Genomic DNA, 20,343 nt, shown 5'->3' on the forward strand with positions numbered 1-20,343 from the left:
TAATGCAGATGACATCTTTAATCCCTTAATTAATTCAACAATTGATTTATATTATACCTCAATAAATGTATTCATTAATATTTCAAAAATTATATTATAAATCAGTATCTTTTGTATAAGCGGATAAAGTGTATCCCTTAGCATAATTCGGATTTGCGAATTTAAAATTTCACTTTGAGGAGTTGTGATATTAAAAACTTGTAAATTCAAGAATTTTTAATTTAAAAAATTTGTGATTTTAAGAATTTATAAATTCGAAATTTTATGATTTTAAAAGCTTGTAAATTCTGGAATTTACTATTTTAAAAACTTATAAATTTGAGAATTTACCATTTTGACAATGTATAAATTACTGAATTTGACAGTGACAAAATTTCTGAATTTCGAAGTTCGCAAATTTGAATATTTGAAATTTTGCAATACGAAAATTTGTGACTTTGAAGACTTTCTTATGACTAAACATACTTCAGAAAAATTACTGATATGTCATAGATATGTCACAGCAAGATCTGTTGCTTTCTCGTATTGTATAATAGTACTTTTATTTATTTGCACGCTGATTGAGGCATTATCGGCTAACAAATACTCTAACAATAAGAGGTTTATAATCTCATAGGTTCTTTCATATAGCGTCACTGCATTGGTGATAAATACCTTCTTATAAAACATAATCTGGTACTTTCTATGGTTAACGCAGTAACTTCTAATTCCGTTAGAACTTCACATTTATTTGTATATTGAATTTATGTGGCATATCATATACGAGAATGATCCTCAAAATTCCAACCCTGAAACAGAGGTACCAAAGATCTTCTTAACCAGTTAACTGTGGCGATCTTTTTGCAAAGCGGACACCAGTGTGTGTCGCGATAATCAAACGATGACGAGTTAGCTCTCAAGAATTTATGAATCCATCTCAAATCATTTACACTTTTTATTTGTTTATTTCATTTCGTGTTGACCTCTAAACATTTTAAACATATTACAATTTAAAAATATAATTTAGTTTTCGCCAAAGTTACAATTTAAATATCAAATTGTAACAAAATTTTACGCATGATGGATATAGTCGTCAAACACACTTAACTGGTTAAACAAAACCACAGACCAATCGGATATATCGCGTTCTCCGTGCAACGCGCAAAATAATAAAAAAAAACAGAAATTGCGTATATTTAACAACTAAATCTGCTTAACCTGCACATTACATTGCTTTATTTGTTGTATAAAAATGAGTATTAACACATTTTTATCAAATTGCGATAAAAAAAAATTTTTTACATGCGTCGTATTTTATTATATATTGTAATGTACTTTACATACATGAATTAAAATATCTGCCACTTATTTTTAGTATACTGTTCTATTTGATAAAGTATGAAGAATGAAAGTTGTTCGAGCAATAATTATATCAAAATAGTTATACAGATTAAATAAAAAATTCCCGCTGTATTAATATTATGAAGAACTAAGTTAGCATAATTTCCGCTTCAATGTATGGCAAGATATTCCCAACAGAGAATTGGATACTGAACATGAAGACAGAGAAACCACATTGATAGTCAATTTATACTGCTGTATTCATTTTCTACGTAGAGTTCGGTTATATTACCATATCTTGTATTGTCAGTTCAGTAGATTCTTCTTTAAAGAAATTATACTGAACATTTATTATATTCCCCACTATCAGTCAGACAAATATAAGCACAAAACCTCCGTTTAATACTAGGATTGTAATTTAAACTTTTCTGAATTTTGGAGTTTCAACAATTTCAAATTTTCTAGATTTTAAGTTCTCAGATTTAATAATGTACAATTTACCATATTTTAAAATTCTCAAATTTTTAAATTACTTTATTTCAAAATTGAAGTATTATACTTATTGGTAGAAACTTACAAATATTCAAGCTTCTTTCTAAATATATAAATACAAATTTCCAAATTTAAAAATTTTGGCAATTGAACATATGTGCATTTGAAAATTAAGAAGTTTAAAAGTTCAAAAACTTAAGAATTTGAAAGTGATAGAAGGTGAAAATTTTGAAAGAAATACAGGAATCCGAGATTTAGATTTTGCAAGTTTACATAGAAATTTAGAAGTTTAGGAATTTACGAATTTGGGGTTTAGAAATTCAAGAATTTAAGAATTTACATTATTTAGGAATTTCGGAATACAGTGATTTAAGAATTTAGGAATTAATGACTTGAGGTTTGGAAATTCATTAATTTAAGGTTTTAATAATGAATTCAGAAATTTAGAAATTAAAATATTTTTAAAGCCTAACTTCTCAAATTCTTAAAATAACATTTGAATTTCTAAACTTTTGAAATTTGGAATTTCGGAATTTCGAAAGACAGGAATTTACAAATATATCATATTATTTAGCAATTTAGAAATTTGAAACTTTAAAATGTCAAAGCATGTGTGGTTCAATAACTTAGTAATTAAAGAATGTTAAAATCTACAAATTTAAATACCTGGAAATTAAAAAATTTTAAAATATTCCAATTTTGTTCAAATGTTCAATGTTCAAGTTTTTTTTTAAATATTCAATACGTAAATAAATTTTAAATTATGATTTTGAAAAATCGAAAATATTAGAATTTCAATGGAAAGTATAACAATTTAATTCCCCAGAATTTTCCACTTCAACATATTCATCTCTAACAATATCGCCGAGTTCATTATACAAGCCCTAGAGTTAATAATCTACCTAATAGTTTTTAATAAGAAAAAATTTCTATTTTTAAGGCAGTATCACCGTGATACGGCGACACGTTGCTGTCACTAATGCACGAACGTAATGTGAAAATGTTGTGTGTTGTTGGTGTGGCAGGCGTTTCGGGACGAAATGCGCGGGCTGCGGCCAAGGGTTGGCACCGTCGCAAGTTGTGCGTAGGGCCCAAGAATTGGTCTACCATCTAACTTGTTTCTCGTGCGCCCTTTGCTCTCGACAGTTGGACACTGGCGACGAATTCTACCTCATGGAGGACAGGAAGCTTGTTTGCAAGCCTGATTACGAACAAGCGAAAGCGAAAGGTAAATAGATTACATTCAATTCCTATATATCTGATTAATTAGTTAACCCCTTGCCCTATGTCTTGATGTACTCCTGACGCACGTTGCAGTCCAAATCTAACAAACTCAGACTCATGTTTTCATCACAATTCGGTTTGAAGTTCAATATTAATTATAGTACAATTGAGGATCGATTATATCATAAGTTTAGGAAACATTAAAATAACTTTGTAGATGTGCAAAATTAAAACAAGATCTAGTAGCAATAAAGCCATAATTTACTTGCACTTTCTAAGTATTAATAGTACTGAAAGAAATAAAGTAATCCTTAAAAAATAAATAAATTTTAATTCAATATTTTTTAGAATTCAAGGATGGAATGAAATTTCAAGTTTTTCCATTTTTTTAAATTTTACATATGGTACATTATATGAACATTTTCGAAACATTAATCTATTCTATTGAGAACATATTTATAGAATTTCCAGATGACTAATAAAAGCTTTGACAATATTAAAACTGATATTAACATCAGAATTACCAATACGATCATATAACCATTTCACAAGTTCCCTATTTTAAGTTATAAAATTTGTTAAGGCGATTTTCTTGAAATCTGTGTTGAATTTTATCAAGAATTAATGTATGTATTAGTAATTAACGATCATTAATATTATTAATTAATTAGTGTATACAGGGTGTCCCGCAATTAGTGTAGGACCCGAAAAGGGGTGGTAGGTGGGGCGATTCTGAACAACTTTTTCCTTTGCCAAAATATTGGTTGAGGCTCCATTTTCGAGTTATTAGCAAAAAACACTGACCAATAAGAGCGTGCATAGACCGGGCGCGCGAAAGCGTAAGCGACAGCTTCGAATATGACGGCCGATCGTCGTCGTGAACAAACGTATCGATACCGTCGGTATAACGTCGGTATAACGTCGGTATAACGTCAGTATATCGTCGGTATAACAGGAAGCTATTAGGTGAAAGTTAAATTGAATAATGAATTAAGAAGTTAAGAATAATATTAAGTTCTTCGTAATTCGTGAATAGGAGATAAACCAATTAATTGTTATTTACCCAGACCAAGTATCTTGTATTTATTTTAAGACTTCAAAAAGGAAAAAGAATAAATTTACGAAAATTCATTCTGTCGATTATTCTAATGAAGCAAATGAATAAATTCACGTTTCAAAACGAATGAGTACCTTCCCTACGAAATGGGATAAAATTGGAATAAAATATCTAATGCAGTACCTCATTGAAGTGAAATAAATCAATTGCTGCGTACGTATAATTTTAAAAATATGGAAACAACTTAAATAAAACTTACCCATTGATTCATGAAAAAACTAGCTTCGATAAAAAATATTTGTGTCACCGGGTAGATCCACCGATCAGAGCATCAACAGCTGATATCCTGGCAGGGTCAATGAACTCTCAATTTATTTCACTGTCTCTTTCTAATAATTGTACAACATAAGCACAACCGATAAACGGACCGAATAAAAACGCGTGAACGATTATTCATAGATATGTATGTTTAACGATACGCTATATTCTCATTATAAGGTATCCGAATTGAGGAATCGATATTATATTGTATTTTATTAGAAGACATTGTTAGAATGGCCACGGATCGCGGTTTCGTTCTCGATCGCGAGGCATACGTCGCGAACGGTTGCTATGCAACGATGATCTGTTGAACGACTGCGGCGTCGATCGACAGTCATCGTTTATTGTCGAAATATACGTGTTGAAATAAAATGTATCGTTGTTTTTTAATAAAAAATTCTGTTTTCTTGCTTTCAAGATAATATAGTTTAAATTATTTCTGAATATTCGTTTATGTGTTTTCATTCGTCGTATTTATGTGTTAAACTCACAGTGAAAATTAGTGAAAATTAGTGAAAAATGACAGAAAAAAGTGATAATGAAAACTAATAATGAGAGATGACAGTGATAGGTGACAGTGAAGTTTCTTGAGAGTTTTTTCAGAGTTTCTATTATTTATGAGAACAGTAAGGATCGGTGGATCGACCCAGTGACAGAGATGCATTTTCATCGTGATTATTTGCAGTTCAATGGGTGAGTTACATTTAAATTTATTAATTATTCAATTCAAATTTTTATTTGTTGAATAGAAAAGTTATTTAATTTTTTAAAAATGAGAATTTGTTCTTTTTCATCATCACAATATCGAACGAAAATAATTTTCCATATTTTATCCGTTATTTCTTTGCCATAACGAATAAACGTATCGAATAAATTCGATTTACTTTGATTACGTGAGTAGAGACTAATTTTGTTATTTCTTATTCATGAATGAATGATAATTCAGCAATAATCCAGATTTTTTTATTCATTATTCAACGTAACTTTCATCTAACAGCTTTCTATTATACCGACGTTATTCCGACGTTATACCGACGTTATACCGACAGTATCGATACATTTGTTCACGACGACGAACGGCCGTCATATTCGAAGCTTTTGCTCACGCTTTCGCGCACCCGGTCTATGCGCGCTCTCATTGGTCAGTGTTTTTTGCTAATAACTCGAAAATGGAGCCTCAACCAATATTTTGGCAAAGGAAAAAGTTGTTCAGAATCGCCCCACTTACCACCCCTTTTCGGGTCCTACACTAATTGCGGGACACCCTGTATATTAATTCTTCATATTATTTGTAAAATATCATGTATTTAGTTCTATCGTTTACTCATATTTTAACTTCATTTTTAATTTCAAAATAAATGTGCATTATAATCCAATTTTAGTATTAAATAGTTCATAAAGTAATTTCTGTAGATATACATATGTCCCAAATACAGTCTAATAAATAATATATAATACTATCCAAAAAATTGCAATAATAAAATTACAAAAGATTTTCTACATCAAACCTCAGTATTTTAAACTGTACGTCATTTAATTAAACGTTTCGACTCTTTCAAATTACAGAATTGGCAGATGGAGGAAGTATAGACGGTGACCAGCCAAACAAAAGGCCGAGAACAACGATCACGGCAAAACAGCTGGAAACTTTGAAATTAGCTTATAATACCAGTCCTAAACCAGCGAGGCACGTGCGAGAGCAACTCTCTCAAGATACAGGACTCGACATGCGCGTTGTTCAAGTCTGGTTCCAAAACAGGTATGTTTGATTTCTAAGAAAAATGTGGGCTGCCACTATTTATCATTCATGTGTATGCTTCAGTGAAGTATAGACCTCCTTTCGATGAGAGCAGGTGCATAAACTTGCGAACTTTTAAATACTCAAATTTTTTAATATTACAATTTCGAGACTCAAATTTTTATTTTCAAATCGTTAAACTTAATTTTACAAACTTCCAAATTTTCAGATATTCAGATTTAGAAATATTTTAAGTTTTAAATTTGTAGATTTTCAGTAGTTTCAAAATTTAAGACAAATATTCTATTGTTTAACTTATAACAAAGTCCGTGTGTGTACATATACACTCGGGTGGAAAGTAGATCTCTTTTGACTAAAGTGGACTTTTGATTAAGAGAGTGACTATCGGTGTTGTTATCAACCAGTGTCGATAATGTGGTCGAAATGTCATAAGGATATATTTCCCTTCAGTACGACTGATTTTAGATAATTCATGAGATAAAAAATTATTGGATTATCTGGAAATTCGAAATTTTAAAAATTGAAGAAATTACGGATTTTGTGAAAATATGAAGATAGAAATGTGAAAATTAAATAATATGGAAATCAAGAAATTCGGGTTATTTGAAATTTGTATGGTTGAGAATGACATTAGTTAAAACATACGGTTAGTTTCAAAATATAATAATACCTTCGCAACTTTTAAAAATTCTATAATGGCGATAAGCAATTTTACGTCAAGAGAAACTTTTATATTATACAACTTTGTGTTATTATAAAGATTTCTATATTCTATAGTTACCCAATATCAAAATCTAATTGCATACTGTGGGTGATAATAGCAACATACTACAAAAAACTTCTGATATCGCAAGAATGATCATAGTAATTTATTATCACTAAAACTACTAAATTAGTCATTTGATCCATTCGCAAGTTTTCTTTTTTATATTACATAAATATAATTAATAAAGAAGTAATATTAATATTCTTTATTTTTCTATTTCATTTTATTTTTAATTTCAAATTACGTGTGCATTACACAATAATAAATTTAGTTTGAAAATTTCACATTGATCCTTTACTTGATACAGATAACTCACTTACTAAAACTCCAGTTGAATACCAAAATATTGTGTAAAATCGTTTAGTGTATTTAGAGTCAGAAAGTAATTTCAATCGTTGTTTACATACAATATGGTACACATATGAAAGCTTTTGAAACTTACTAAACTGCCATGAATTATCACTTGACACTTCAACTTTAATACCAAATATGATTATACGAGTCTCTATTCTTATTGGCCGAATGCTTTCGTTGCCACGTGGGATACCATAGAAAAACAGTTCTATCATGGTTTCGGAAGCCGTTTATAATTCGATACCATGAATTTCTCTATTCTTTTAAATGAAAAGCTCAAACCTCATTTGAATGAGTTTCTATATCCTCGAAAATACAATATTTTGTAATCTTTTATTACTTGACTTTCTTAATTTTCTTAAGTTTCTCGAGTACGTTCACTTATAGGTTCTACCAAGTAATAATAATAAAAATATGATAATAAATAAATATTTTCTATTTGAAATGTTTATATTTAGAGAAATACATAATATTGTAAATAAGAAATTGTGAATATAAAAACCAAGAAATATTTTCGGTAATTTCATTAATTATAGAATGTTATCAAATTTATTGCAAGTTTTAACAGCCCATGTCTCAAGATTATATTTTACCATCTTACTCAACTATATTCCAGTATCCGTTTGTTTCGTACGCGCATATGTTTAACCAGTTCAGTGTGTTTGACGACTACATATATTCGCCATGGAGATGTGGCAGAATTTTGTGTCATGACGACTATATCCGCCATGCGAAAAAATTTTGTTACAATATGATATTTAAATTGTAATTTTGGCGAAAACTAAATTATATTCATAAATTGTAATATGTTTAAAATGTTTAGAGGTCAATACGAAACGAAATAAACAAAGGAAAAGTGTAAATGATTTGAAATGGATTCATAAATTCTGGAGAGCTAACTCGTCATCGCTTCATTATCGTGACATACACTAGTGCGCGCTTTGCAAAAAGATCGCCACAGTTAACTGGATAATTATGAATATAGTATATTTATAACATTATTCAATGAAAGGTGCAATTGAATCATTCATTTTTTCAAGTACATGTAGCAACTTATACGTGACACACGCTATATATTATTTATCTATAAATTCAATTTTTTATAACTCATGTTCCCGTTATCTACTTCGACAACGTGGTTTCTGACATTGCGTACAATGTAGCAAATAAAATCGAAAAAATGATTTTATCAGTTTTATAAGTGCGCGTACGTACTTGCAAGTACATGTTTAATGTTAATCCAGTAATTTTTTATATGAAATGTCGTGAGAATGTCGATGCACTGCAAAGTTATCACAATGACTTGTTTCAATGACTAGAGATAAAGCAAAATCTAAAAGTTATAAAAACGCACACGTGCGATAGTTACTTTAAAACCGTTTTCTTGAAACTCTTCAACGATGTTAAAGTAACCTACAGTCCTTATTGCAACTGTGGAAAAATTGTACCATTGTAGATAAAATTAATGCTTTGTTACAATTTTCAACAACGATAATCTATGTTCTTCAACGTCAAACGAAGGTTGAATCATTACTGCACTGATGATATTCCTTTTATTGTACAAAAAGAAATTTGTATTGAAAAATTTCTAGATACTCTTTAAGAAATTTAAAAATGTGAAATATAGTCCTGTTATATGAAAAGGTGGATCTTCCAATTTGAAAATTTGAAAACTAGAATGTTTATGATTCTGTAACTATCCAAATTTCATTATTTTTAAATTCCTACATTTCTATATTTTGCAATTTTTAAATTTTACCGTTTTCTTTATTTCTAAATATAAGAGATTGTAAAATTCTACAATACTAAATTTCTCTGTTTGGAAACCTGTAAGTTTATAAATTTGAAAATTTGAATAATCCTTAAGTATTCAATTAAAAAATTTGAAAATCAGAAATATAGGATGTTCGGAAATTTAAAAATTTGTATACTGCTATTATAAAGCTTTATGCACATAAATTTCATAATTTATAAGTTCCTAAATTTCCAAATATCTAAATTTAAGAATATGGAAATTTCTATAATTTTTTAATTTCGAAGTTTGGAAATCACGAAATTTGTAAATTTAAAAATTTGTTTTCACCCGAAGATTTACGATCTGATTCATGAATCAGAAGAGAACATATCGAGCTTTGATTTTAGTGTGAAGAAGTACTCAGCCGGCAATACAAAGCGTGGCAGTGCAACAAAGCTCTATTATAACTGTTTTCACTTCTTCGATACATGTATATTTTAAAATTTAATAGATTATTATGTGCCGTGTTGTTTTTAGGAGAGCAAAGGAAAAGAGACTGAAAAAAGATGCCGGTAGAACGAGATGGTCACAGTATTTCCGAAGTATGAAAGGAACGGGAGCTGGTGGACATTCACCAAGGCATGATAAACTCCTTGATAAGGATGAACTCAAGGTCGACTTAGACTCCACCTTTGGTCATCATGGTATGTACCATTTACACGTACTCCTTTATTATATTCTAATTACAAATCAATTAATTTGTCTCATTAAAAATGTTAATATTATCAAAATTAACCCTTATCCGGTCAAGGTAAGTCCTCCATCATTTAATTATGAATATAACCGAAAAGATAATTTTCCAAAAACTACCGAATATTTTTGGAAATTTATCCTAAAATTAAATTATACGTACCCCCTATCAAAATCACGTGTTAATGCTCATGTATTGCAATAGATTCTAATCTGTGTATGTTGCGTAAATAGCCCATCCGGATAAGGGTTAAAAATGTCATACCTCAATAAAGTATTGTTATGAATAATATAAATTTATACATACAATGAAAAAAACTAAATCATGAGGATTAAAGTACAGTGATCGCGTAGATACATTCAAAGATATAGTAATTAGAATAATACAAGAAGAAATAACTATTGTATAATTAGTTGGATGTTTTCTACGGGAAGAAAGACAGTAGGGGTAAAAGATCGAAAAACTCTTTATACAGGGTACCCCAATTTTTTCTGGCCAAACTTTGCCAGCTACACGCAAAAGTAAAAAAAAATTTTGTATGGACATATATTCTTAAATGTTTTATTAAGGAGTTATACCTAATAATACAAAATCGGCATTTCGTCGACACAGCGAACATATTATGAATATCTCTATTTGTGTTTATATAAACTCTTATGTCTATTTGCTCTAGTAGTTGGTATCCACATTTTTTATTAACGTTTTATTAACGAGTTAACATTTCAAAATGACGTTCGTTATTACGAATACGTACGCTGTGTCGATGAAATGCTAGTTCATTATAATTTTGTATTATTAATTATAACTCCTTAATAAAACATTGCAGAGTATATGTTCATATAACATTTTTTCTTCCTTTTGCGTGTAGAACACACAGGCAAAGTTTGGCTGGAAAAACTAGGAAACCCTGTATTTTCTTTAATAATTTTTTACGTTCTTATCAAAATATTATCGTATTATATTATATTAATCTTATCGTAATATATTAATCTTATATTACTATTATATATTAATCTTATCGTGCTATATTAATCTTATCATAAAGCTAAATTCCATTATTTGGCGATTTTTGCATCCTTATTTCAAAATACAAATCTAAGCAAAATACATGAGACAAAGTTTTAAATGATTTTCTTATACCTGGTTATCCACACAAGAGTTAATTGTCCTCAGAAGTTAAATATGTTAAGAAGAATATTGTCATTAATATCTGCTATCGTGATTCTCTTTTAGTTTGCGTTATAACAAAATTATAACTCTACGTATTTTATAATTCGAGTGATTCCATCTTGATTAATTCAATTTATTTATTGTTTTATTTAAAATTCCAATTTTCAAAACCAGTATTTGTATCGTCTGTGCCAAACAATGTTCTTAATCATTCTGCAGTCAAAAAATTGTGCCGCGTTATTAAAAATGGGCATTGAAAGGCGACCGATAACGCGTTATTTGTGTTTCCAATATCGCGAAATGTACGCAGGTTCCCCTTTGTATGCACAAGCATCCCTTCCGTTTCATGAAACGAAAAAATGTTGAAATCAGTGCCTGAAATCGATGAATACATTCGTGTTGCAAAAGATTTTATTGCAACAGAATAGGATATTTTATTGGAAAACAGAAAGTTCCTACAGGAATACAAAATAAGTGCATAAAAAAAATAAAGTTATTAACCTTCGAAAATATTATTCATTGCAACTATATATTTTCAATCCTTAGTTTAACAAATAAATTTGAAAAAAAGAAAGCATGAATTTTAAACACGTAGTTAATCACTGATATTGTAGCTTTCGAGACAATTAATTGGTGTAAAATTAATTGTGATTTTAGTCAGTAATTCTGAAAAGTAATTTATCTTACGAAAGAGGTTTTCCAAATGTTAATAACCGATTTTAATGAAACTTACGTACTATGTAGTTTTCGAAAAAATGTTCAACTCATATTTTTTTTATTATTTATCATCCATATTTAGGGGATAAAAATGGCCATTGAAATTAGAGGAAGAAAACTTATTTTTCTCAATATCTTAAAAACTTTTTGTAATACAAAACATATGCCTATTAGTTTAAAGATTGCAATAAAATTTAAATTTTGGCATGGTTTTTATGGATAAAATAAAAACTGTTTATGGAAACTTCTGTTAATAGAAACACGTATACCAAGAATTTACTCCATTAAATTCATACTGGCCTGACAATGAGTCATAAACCTATTGATTGGGCAACGTTCAGTAAATATTATATTTATTAAAAAAATTAGATTTTAAACGGGCTAGCATATTTCTGCAGGAGTGTATAGAATATTCCACATATGAGACCCGATTAAGTGAATAATTTCGCATGTGGAAATTGGAGAACTATTTTAATTTAAAAATTCCCAAATTTAAACAACAATTATAAATTTACAAATATAGGTCTAATATATTTCTTAAAATCCAAATTTCAAAATTTCAAATATTCACCTTATCAAATCATTAAATTATCCAATTATCCAATTATCAAATTATCAAATTATCAAAATGTCAAATTAGTAAATTGTCAAATTCACAAATTCCCAAATGTACCAATTCCAATATTCACCAATTTATAAATCTACAAATTCATAAATTCCTGAGTTCCCAAGTTTCTAAATTCTTGAATTCTCAAAGTCAAAGTCGCGATATGTCCAAGTTCTCAAAGACTCACATTTCTATATGTTTGAATTCCACAATTCCACAAATTCTCATTTTCCAAATTTCTACGTTCCTAAATTCCTAATTTCTCTAATTCCAAAATCCCCAAATTCCCTAATTCCCTAATTCCCTAATTCCCTAATTCCCTAATTCCCTAATACTCTAGTTCCCTAATTCTCTAATTCCTTAATTCCCCAATTCCCTAATTCCCCAGTTCTTTAATACCTAAATTCTTAAATCCCCAAATTTTTAAATAACCGAATTCTGGAATTTTTAAATTTCCAAATCCCCAAATTCCCAAATATTGAAATTCCCGAATCCCTAAATTCCCCAAATTTCTAAATGTTCAAATCCCCAAATTCCTCAAATTCCTAAATTCCCAAATTTCTAAATTTTCAATTCCCCAGATTTCCCAAATTCCTAAATTCCTAAATTTTTAAATTTTCAAATCCTCAAATTCCCAAATTCCCAAATCCCTAAATTCCCATATTCCTAAATTCCCTAATTTCCTAAATCCCTAATTCCCTAATTCCCTAATTCCCTAATTTCCTAATTTCCTAATTCCCTAAATTCCCAAATCCTTAAATTCTCAGATCCCTAAATTCCCAAATCCCTCAATTCCCAAAAGCCCTAATTCTCAAATTCCCACACTCATGAACCCCTAAATTCGTAAAACTCTCAATTCCTAAATTCAACATTCGTGAAAAATTTATTCCTCCAATCCTGTCTTTGTTACGAATAATTTGTATAATTTATATTTACATTTATTACAAATAAGATGAATCTATTAACTTTTATTTACTCCTTGTTATATTAACTACAAGAAACGAGTCTTGAAAACAAGAGAAAGCATGGTGTCTTAAAACGCACCATTTTCTTTTTGTGTTGCTTTCGCTTTAACATTGGTTACATCTAAGCTTTCGTGTACCGGCTCGTTTAGCAGAGGGGAAGACGATCTCGTCAATTATTCAGGTGTTCGTGGTGGCTAACTGCCAGTTCACCGTGTCCGAGATTTCAGGAAGATTGCGGACTATCCTTGAATTTATGCCTATCGTTAACTATGCTCGCCGTAAAGCCAAGTAAACTTCAGCTATTGTGTAAATTTTAAACATCATTACTGAATGTCCGTTCTCTTGGCGGAAATATATTATTGAATCATTTCGTTCAGGTCTACTTGAATCATGCTTCTAATCAAAAAGTAAATTGGGTATATTTATTCAGGTACATTTATTATTAACGTGGAATTTTATTCTTGAGAACAGAAATCAATATTTAGCATATAATATTGTCATTAGATAATCGGATTTTATTAATGGATATCATAACTATTATATGAAAAATTTGAAAAGTAATAGTTAACATCTTTAAGGTAATTCTGATTTGAATAACTACTAGGAACGATTGAGTTTATCTTTGAGCAATAAGAGTAATTACCAATAACAGAAATTTATTTTCGTTACGTGTAATCGTCTTCGAAGATGTATTCTTAATTTTGGTTATCATTAGCAATATAAATGTTTTAAATTATGATTTAATTACCATTACCGATGAGCAGAATTTTATTTCGATTATTAGTAATAGTAATTAATAACTGGAAAAATTAGTAATTTAATACTTTATAATCATATCACTTTCTTTTCTTTTCATATTTAAGGACAACTGACTTTGACTCAAATAAGAATCAGATTTTGTTCAATATTTTTTTCCATACAAATTTTTAAAATAACTGTTTAGATCTTTAGATTTTATTGCTACTGTTCCCATATTTGAAACGTGTGAGAATAATTATTTGTTACTTCATTTCGTCGTGAAAAATTGAATACATAAAATAGTTTAAATTAAATAATGTATTATTCTAATTACTATATTAAACTATACAACAAAAACCGAACATGTAATGTCCCCGTAAATGCATAATAAAAATTCTTATTCAATTCTAAAACAACCAGCGCTAAATCCATACATATTTGCATTGAAAATGAAGTTGAAAAACAAATAAATCAATATAGAAAATAAATAACAAATTTATATATAGTAGCCTTTTTTCTCAGCAAAAATTAATTTACATTTTGATGAAAGCACTAATACTTCTGCTGTCGGCACTTGTTTGAAAATTCATCGAATTCGTCTAAAATTCATAAAATCGTTTATGAGCAAAATATGATTTACAATCAATGATTAGATTTTGAAATAACTTTGGCTATGTTTTGAGTTGGAGTTTGATTAAGTATGTAATAAGTGTTAAGCACTCGAATACTCAGATTTCGGGAAACACCCTCTATTTTATAACAGAATTTAACTTCGTCTAAATTATGGAACTGTCTTATGTAATAATTGGACGCAACTGAATATGATCCTAGTAGTAAACGTGTTAATTAGATTGTATGAAGTAAAAGGAAGCCTAAAATTTCATATTTTATCTAGTTTGGTTGTTGTAATATTGAAAAAAAATAAATATTCTTTTTCAAAAATTAAAGAAAATGTTCATATAATAAATGAGTATTTGCATTTAGATTTGAGTAACGACAGTTACGGCACAGTGGTGAACATGGGATTAGATGGTGAAGGTGCGAGTCCAGGTGGAGGTGGAAATGGGGCAGGCGGGGGCCCTCCACGTGGTTATTTGGGTGCAACGACTCCCCCTTATCTTTCAACGTCCAGATCACCGTCCTTACCACCTCAATTTCCATATCCACCGGATGCTGGTCTTTCCGTCTATACCACACTTGGTAAGTATCAGATTAATTTCTTCTCTTAAATCGTGTCTATTCCTATTGCATTTAACACGTTGATCGTCACGGTGGTCTTGTTGTTACTGATACTACAAATTCAGTCAAATTAATTATTTATCGAAATAGTAAACGAAAAAAACGTTTAAATGGTCTTAATATTGAAACAATGATATATATTAGCAGATTAAGAAATGAAATTGAAAAATTGAATATCCTTATAATACTCTATATCATAGTGTTGTCTAACACCGAACGTCAGTTTTCACTGTGGTGGTCAACTTGTTATTATTATTCTTCTAAGCATTCTATGTCAGTTTTTTAAATAATATAAGTTCATTTGTAATATTCAATAATTGGAATATCTTTCCAATTACATTGATTATTAACTATTACAAATTTTCTGTGCACCGTCTTTAAAGTTTTTACAGATCCTAGTAATTAATGTCCCGAAAGTACAATGCAATAAGCAAAGTAATATTGCTAGAGCTACGCAAATTCGAAAATTTCGTATACAGTTTTGAAATTTGAATACTTTGAAATATTCGAGTACCTTAAATCTTCGAGTATCCAACTATTATCTTTCTTTTTCACTACCGAATAACAGAAACAAAGTCGAACGTCGAGGAACCATAAATGACAACATTCGAAAGGGTGAGCCGTATACAAAATTCGCATGTCCGAATACTCGAATACCCAGGAGACAAACGACTTCTGTTGGGCAAGAGGGAGGAATATCGTAGTACCTCAAACGCCATCTTTGAAAAACTAGCCTGTTATCCCAGGCTAGAGAAAATAAAATACTATTACTATTCGAATATTCGTAGTATTCGAATATATTACTTTAAATTGCCTATAACGTGAACTCATATAGTGCGTAACATATTAACGCTAACATTACCAAACTGATAATTTGACCCTTCCACTTATTTTCTTTCCTAAATTACAAAATTTACTAGGACGCTTTTGTTCAAATCTGTGTTGATTTTTGTAGAGATAAAGAATTAAAGTGTACAAATATTCCAGTTCTAAATATTTACATTCAATTAAATGTATTATTGTTAAAAAAAGTAGTTCGTTGCAACAAAATATACGATATATTTATTGTGAAAGAAATATATAGAGTCACTGCAGTAAAAACATCTATTTTATTGCAGAGAGTAATATGGAAATTTTAGTTTGAATATAATAATTTGTCCCGACTGTACATTCAGACAAAAGCTTCTTAATAATTTTTGCAATTTAAAAGAAGAAATCTAAGATCCGTCATTTTGACGGGTTCCGTAAATCTAGCGTTAATAATGATGAAACTTTATGCTCCGCGTATTTAATCCTATCGATAATTCCCAACTGGACGACGAATCTTCCAGGAGGCGCAGGTGGCATGGTACCAGGACCAGCGTCGGATTTGAGCAACGAATCGAGCGGAGGCGGTGGAGGTGGTGGAGGTGGCGGCGGAGGCGGTTACCCAGACTTTCCACCCTCGCCCGATTCATGGCTCGGCGAACCACCACCTCCACACGCTCACCACCATTCACACTACGCCACATAACCCGGCAAAATTACGCGTTGCCAAGCACCGTTCGGAAGAGCGGATCGGCGCAAAGCGTTCACCTGACGAGCCCTTCGACGAAGCGCACCTCGATCGAAAGACTAAAGCCCTCCATTCGATCAACCTGTCCTTCTTCGTCGATCATCGATCTTACGATCCTCGAGCATTCGGAAGGATCTCGGTGTTCTCGATGTCCCGTCGTAAAGAAAAGATTTAACCACGAGCGGAACTCAATACAAAGCTGACAATCGAGCACCGACTCGAGCCAGGGAATCATTCTACACCGTACTCTGCACCGTCCCGGCCGGTTTCCCGTCATCGAAATGATGCCATATTGTCTGAGCTGTCGTATAACGTTACATTTATAGCGCACGTACGATACGCATTCGATAGGTACGATTAATCTAAATATATTTATGTACAAGTTCCTCGTTTCCCGGTACTATGGAGTTTAATCGTCGATTAAAGAAATCTAGAGGGTAGTTTAGACGTGTCGCAAGAACAAGGACGTTCGTTCGAATCGATACGACTCGAAGAAACGATCGTTCGTAGTCGGCTGCTCTTCGAACATATTTATCTTGATATTCAACGAAATCATTGGGAAATATTTCGAAGAACATCATTCCCTTATTCTAACGAACGACTCCATTGAATCGATCGAAAAATCGCAATTCTAATTCGCAAACCACATCATTTCGTTCATGTACACTCGATTACGATGTAGGTTTCCCTTTGGTAAGGATGAGCGCAAGAAAAGGAGCATCACGTGACTTCAATTTTGGAAAAACTAATATGTAAATTTGAAAATTTCTAAATTCTCAAATTACCAATTTTTCGAATCTGTAAACTTTCAAATTTTTAAATTTCTCAATTCACAGTTTATGCAAATCTTGAATTCCATAAATTTACAAATCACCGTATCCCTGAATCTCCAAATCCTAAAATTTCTTAATTCCATAATTTTCAAGTTCCCAAATTGCCAAATTTCCATATCTCAAAATTTCCAAGTCTTCGAATTCCCAAATTTCAAAATCCTAACCTGGAAAATTTGAAAATTTCTGAATATGAAAATTTACTAATTTTCAATGTTGATTTATCCAAAGATCAAGTGATGTCACCTGTTTCTCCTACGTCGCCATTTTCCGTAGGGAAATCTATCATTCTCACTGTAGTGTACGTCATAGAACACGTTTCTGTGGTAACAGCGCTTACGTGACGATAGTTTCAGGTGTCATTTATTGTAAATAGTTTTCAGATTAGATTCTATCATACTACAGTAAGAGAAGACAAAAAATGAAAAGTAGGAAAAGATGAAGAGAATTAAAGAGGATTGGCGTACAGCGATCTTTAAGGGGCGACGCCGTCCGCGAGCAAAATTCGAAATGAAAAATTAACTCTGAAGTAATAATGAATTTTCCAAACAGACGCTCGTTAATTCGATATCACCCGTGTAAGAAAAAACATTGCGTGATGTTTTTCGATACCTTTTATTAGTACATTTATGGAAGTACATTAAATAGTAAAAGTTCGTTTGGAAAGATATCAACGAACCATAAAAATTGAGTCAAAATTATGTCACTAACGTGACTAATTTTTTAACGTAGGACTACGTGTTTGTATTTTGATGTTAACGGTGACAGCCACTTATTATGTTAAAATGAACCTGTAACTTATTGATTCAGGTTTCAATAACGTTTCCAATGTTCTGCGTTAGTTTTGGTATTTTAAAGAAAGTATGAAACATTTCTTTGTGAACCTGAATTTTTATACGTATGATGTATTATTTGAAATATTTCTTCCTCAGGTATTTAGAATGTTTTAGGGATTAAAAAATAGAATTTTTAACAGGTCTATATGTTTTATGGTAGGGCCGAAAAAATGTGATCGTCTAAAAATGGTAAAATGTAACTATAGGTTTACACTCATGGTACAGGTATAACAATAATGATGCAAACAAAAGAATTGTATTGTATTGTAGATTGTTTCAAAAACTCTTTGTACGTGTATATCGTTCCTCTTGTATGCATGGGCGTAGCCAGGAAGAGGACACAAAAGGGTATTTGCTTTCGTTCCACCTAAAAAAAAAATGAAAAGAAAAAGAAATTGATTTTCACTTCCTTTCAAACAAGGAAACATTATATAATTCATAGGTAATATTTATGTGTGAAAATAAATTTTGAATTCTATTTGAAGTAATATGGTGAAATTTACCTTGAGATAATTTTGCCTCCCCTTAACTGAGATCTTGACTACGCCTATGCTTGTATGTGAATTATTTTAACCACATTAACGGCGTAAGTTATACTGTGCCAGAAAACGTAGACGTAGTCCTACGTCAAAATTCATTTGAGAAAGATCGATATCGATTGGCCACAATGTAAACGATCATATTATCCAGGTTGACACTAATGGCTTACATACTCACGCAATTTACGCAAACTGATTTGTGCAATTAATTTTAAGCAAGTCAATCGTTACGTGAAAGTAGAAAATGTTGACAGTTGCAATTTGACGGTGTTTGGTCAACAAATTTGATTTGAGCAGAGCCTGTTCCTCAAGAGAATTTGCAAATTTTAAAATTATAAGATCTCTAAATTTAAAAAATTTTGAAATTTTGAAATTCTCAAATTCTCATACTCTCGAATTGCTAAATATTCAAACCAATAAATTACCAAACGTTCAAATCTCCAAATACTCAATTATCCGACTTCCAATTTCTAAAATTTTGAAATTTAAAAATTCTCAAATTTCAAAATTTCTAGATCCCCAAATTTCAAAATTCTCAGATTCCCAAATTATTCAAATTCGAAAAATTGTTCAGTTCTCTACTCTCTACAATTTCATTCACACCAATTTCTAAATTTGCTAATTCCATAAATTCAAAAATGTTGAAATTTAAAAACTTTTTTTAAATTATCAAATTTTATAGTTCTGTAATTTGCCAATTTTAATTTCTCAAATTTCTATTTTCTAATTTTCTAGTCTTCATTCGTTCCTATTCCTTTTGAAGCTTTTTTTTAAAGTAACTCAATATCATCCATTTTTGTAATATACAATCTCGTCTGCATAAAATTAATTATGGAACTAAAAAATTATGTGCATTAAACCAAATAGACAATCAAGGTTATTAATTCGGGTTATTTGTTCAAATTTATATTTAGTCACTACAATTTGCATAAATTATTTGAGCGTGTAAAGCCAGTTTTAAAAAATAATTGAAAGACATTTCATGTATAAATTTAACAATTTGAAATTGGCGCGCATCGTGGTTAATGAAAATCACTCTTCCTTCCCGCCAACAGCTCAGTCGTGTTTGAAGTGCGGTAGAGTGTAGACGCGTCGCGAAAACGATCCACGTAAATCAGACTTTATCGCTTCTAATTTCGAGCGTCGTGAATACAACCTTGTAACAGCGTGATTCTTAATCGTGATAACCAGATGTGAACAGTTAATGGGGCCGTATTTCCTGTCATTGGACGGCTGCATAACTGACAATGGAAACATACGACTACTTTTGAAGTGTTTGTATCCTGCTACCAATGACAGTATCTATGGTTGTCAGCTAAAAGTAAGTCCTGTTTTACATAAATTATTAGACGAATGTTGCTCGGCGCC

The 20,343-nt window shown here is 30.6% G+C and overlaps 1 protein-coding gene across 7 annotated transcripts in view; it reads left to right on the top strand.

Moving 5' to 3' along the window:
• Lim3 (Lim3 homeobox protein) overlaps nucleotides 1–19,420 on the top strand; it is a 146,736-nt gene extending 127,316 nt beyond the window's left edge. For 5 of the 7 annotated variants that reach the window (XM_076530599.1, XM_076530608.1, XM_076530612.1 and 2 more), the window contains 5 exons: nucleotides 2,829–3,040; nucleotides 5,981–6,173; nucleotides 9,566–9,732; nucleotides 14,961–15,176; nucleotides 16,547–19,420. In XM_076530599.1, coding sequence (XP_076386714.1) covers nucleotides 2,829–3,040; nucleotides 5,981–6,173; nucleotides 9,566–9,732; nucleotides 14,961–15,176; nucleotides 16,547–16,728 — 970 coding nt within the window. In that variant the 3' untranslated portion in view covers nucleotides 16,729–19,420. The remainder of the gene's footprint in view (nucleotides 1–2,828; nucleotides 3,041–5,980; nucleotides 6,174–9,565; nucleotides 9,733–14,960; nucleotides 15,177–16,546) is intronic. The other 2 variants (XM_012288384.2, XM_076530629.1) reach the window with 1 other exon arrangement.
• The last annotated feature ends 923 nt before the right edge of the window (nucleotides 19,421–20,343 follow it).

Source organism: Megachile rotundata, chromosome 1 (genome assembly GCF_050947335.1).
Source record: "Megachile rotundata isolate GNS110a chromosome 1, iyMegRotu1, whole genome shotgun sequence".
Lineage (NCBI taxonomy): Eukaryota > Metazoa > Arthropoda > Insecta > Hymenoptera > Megachilidae > Megachile > Megachile rotundata.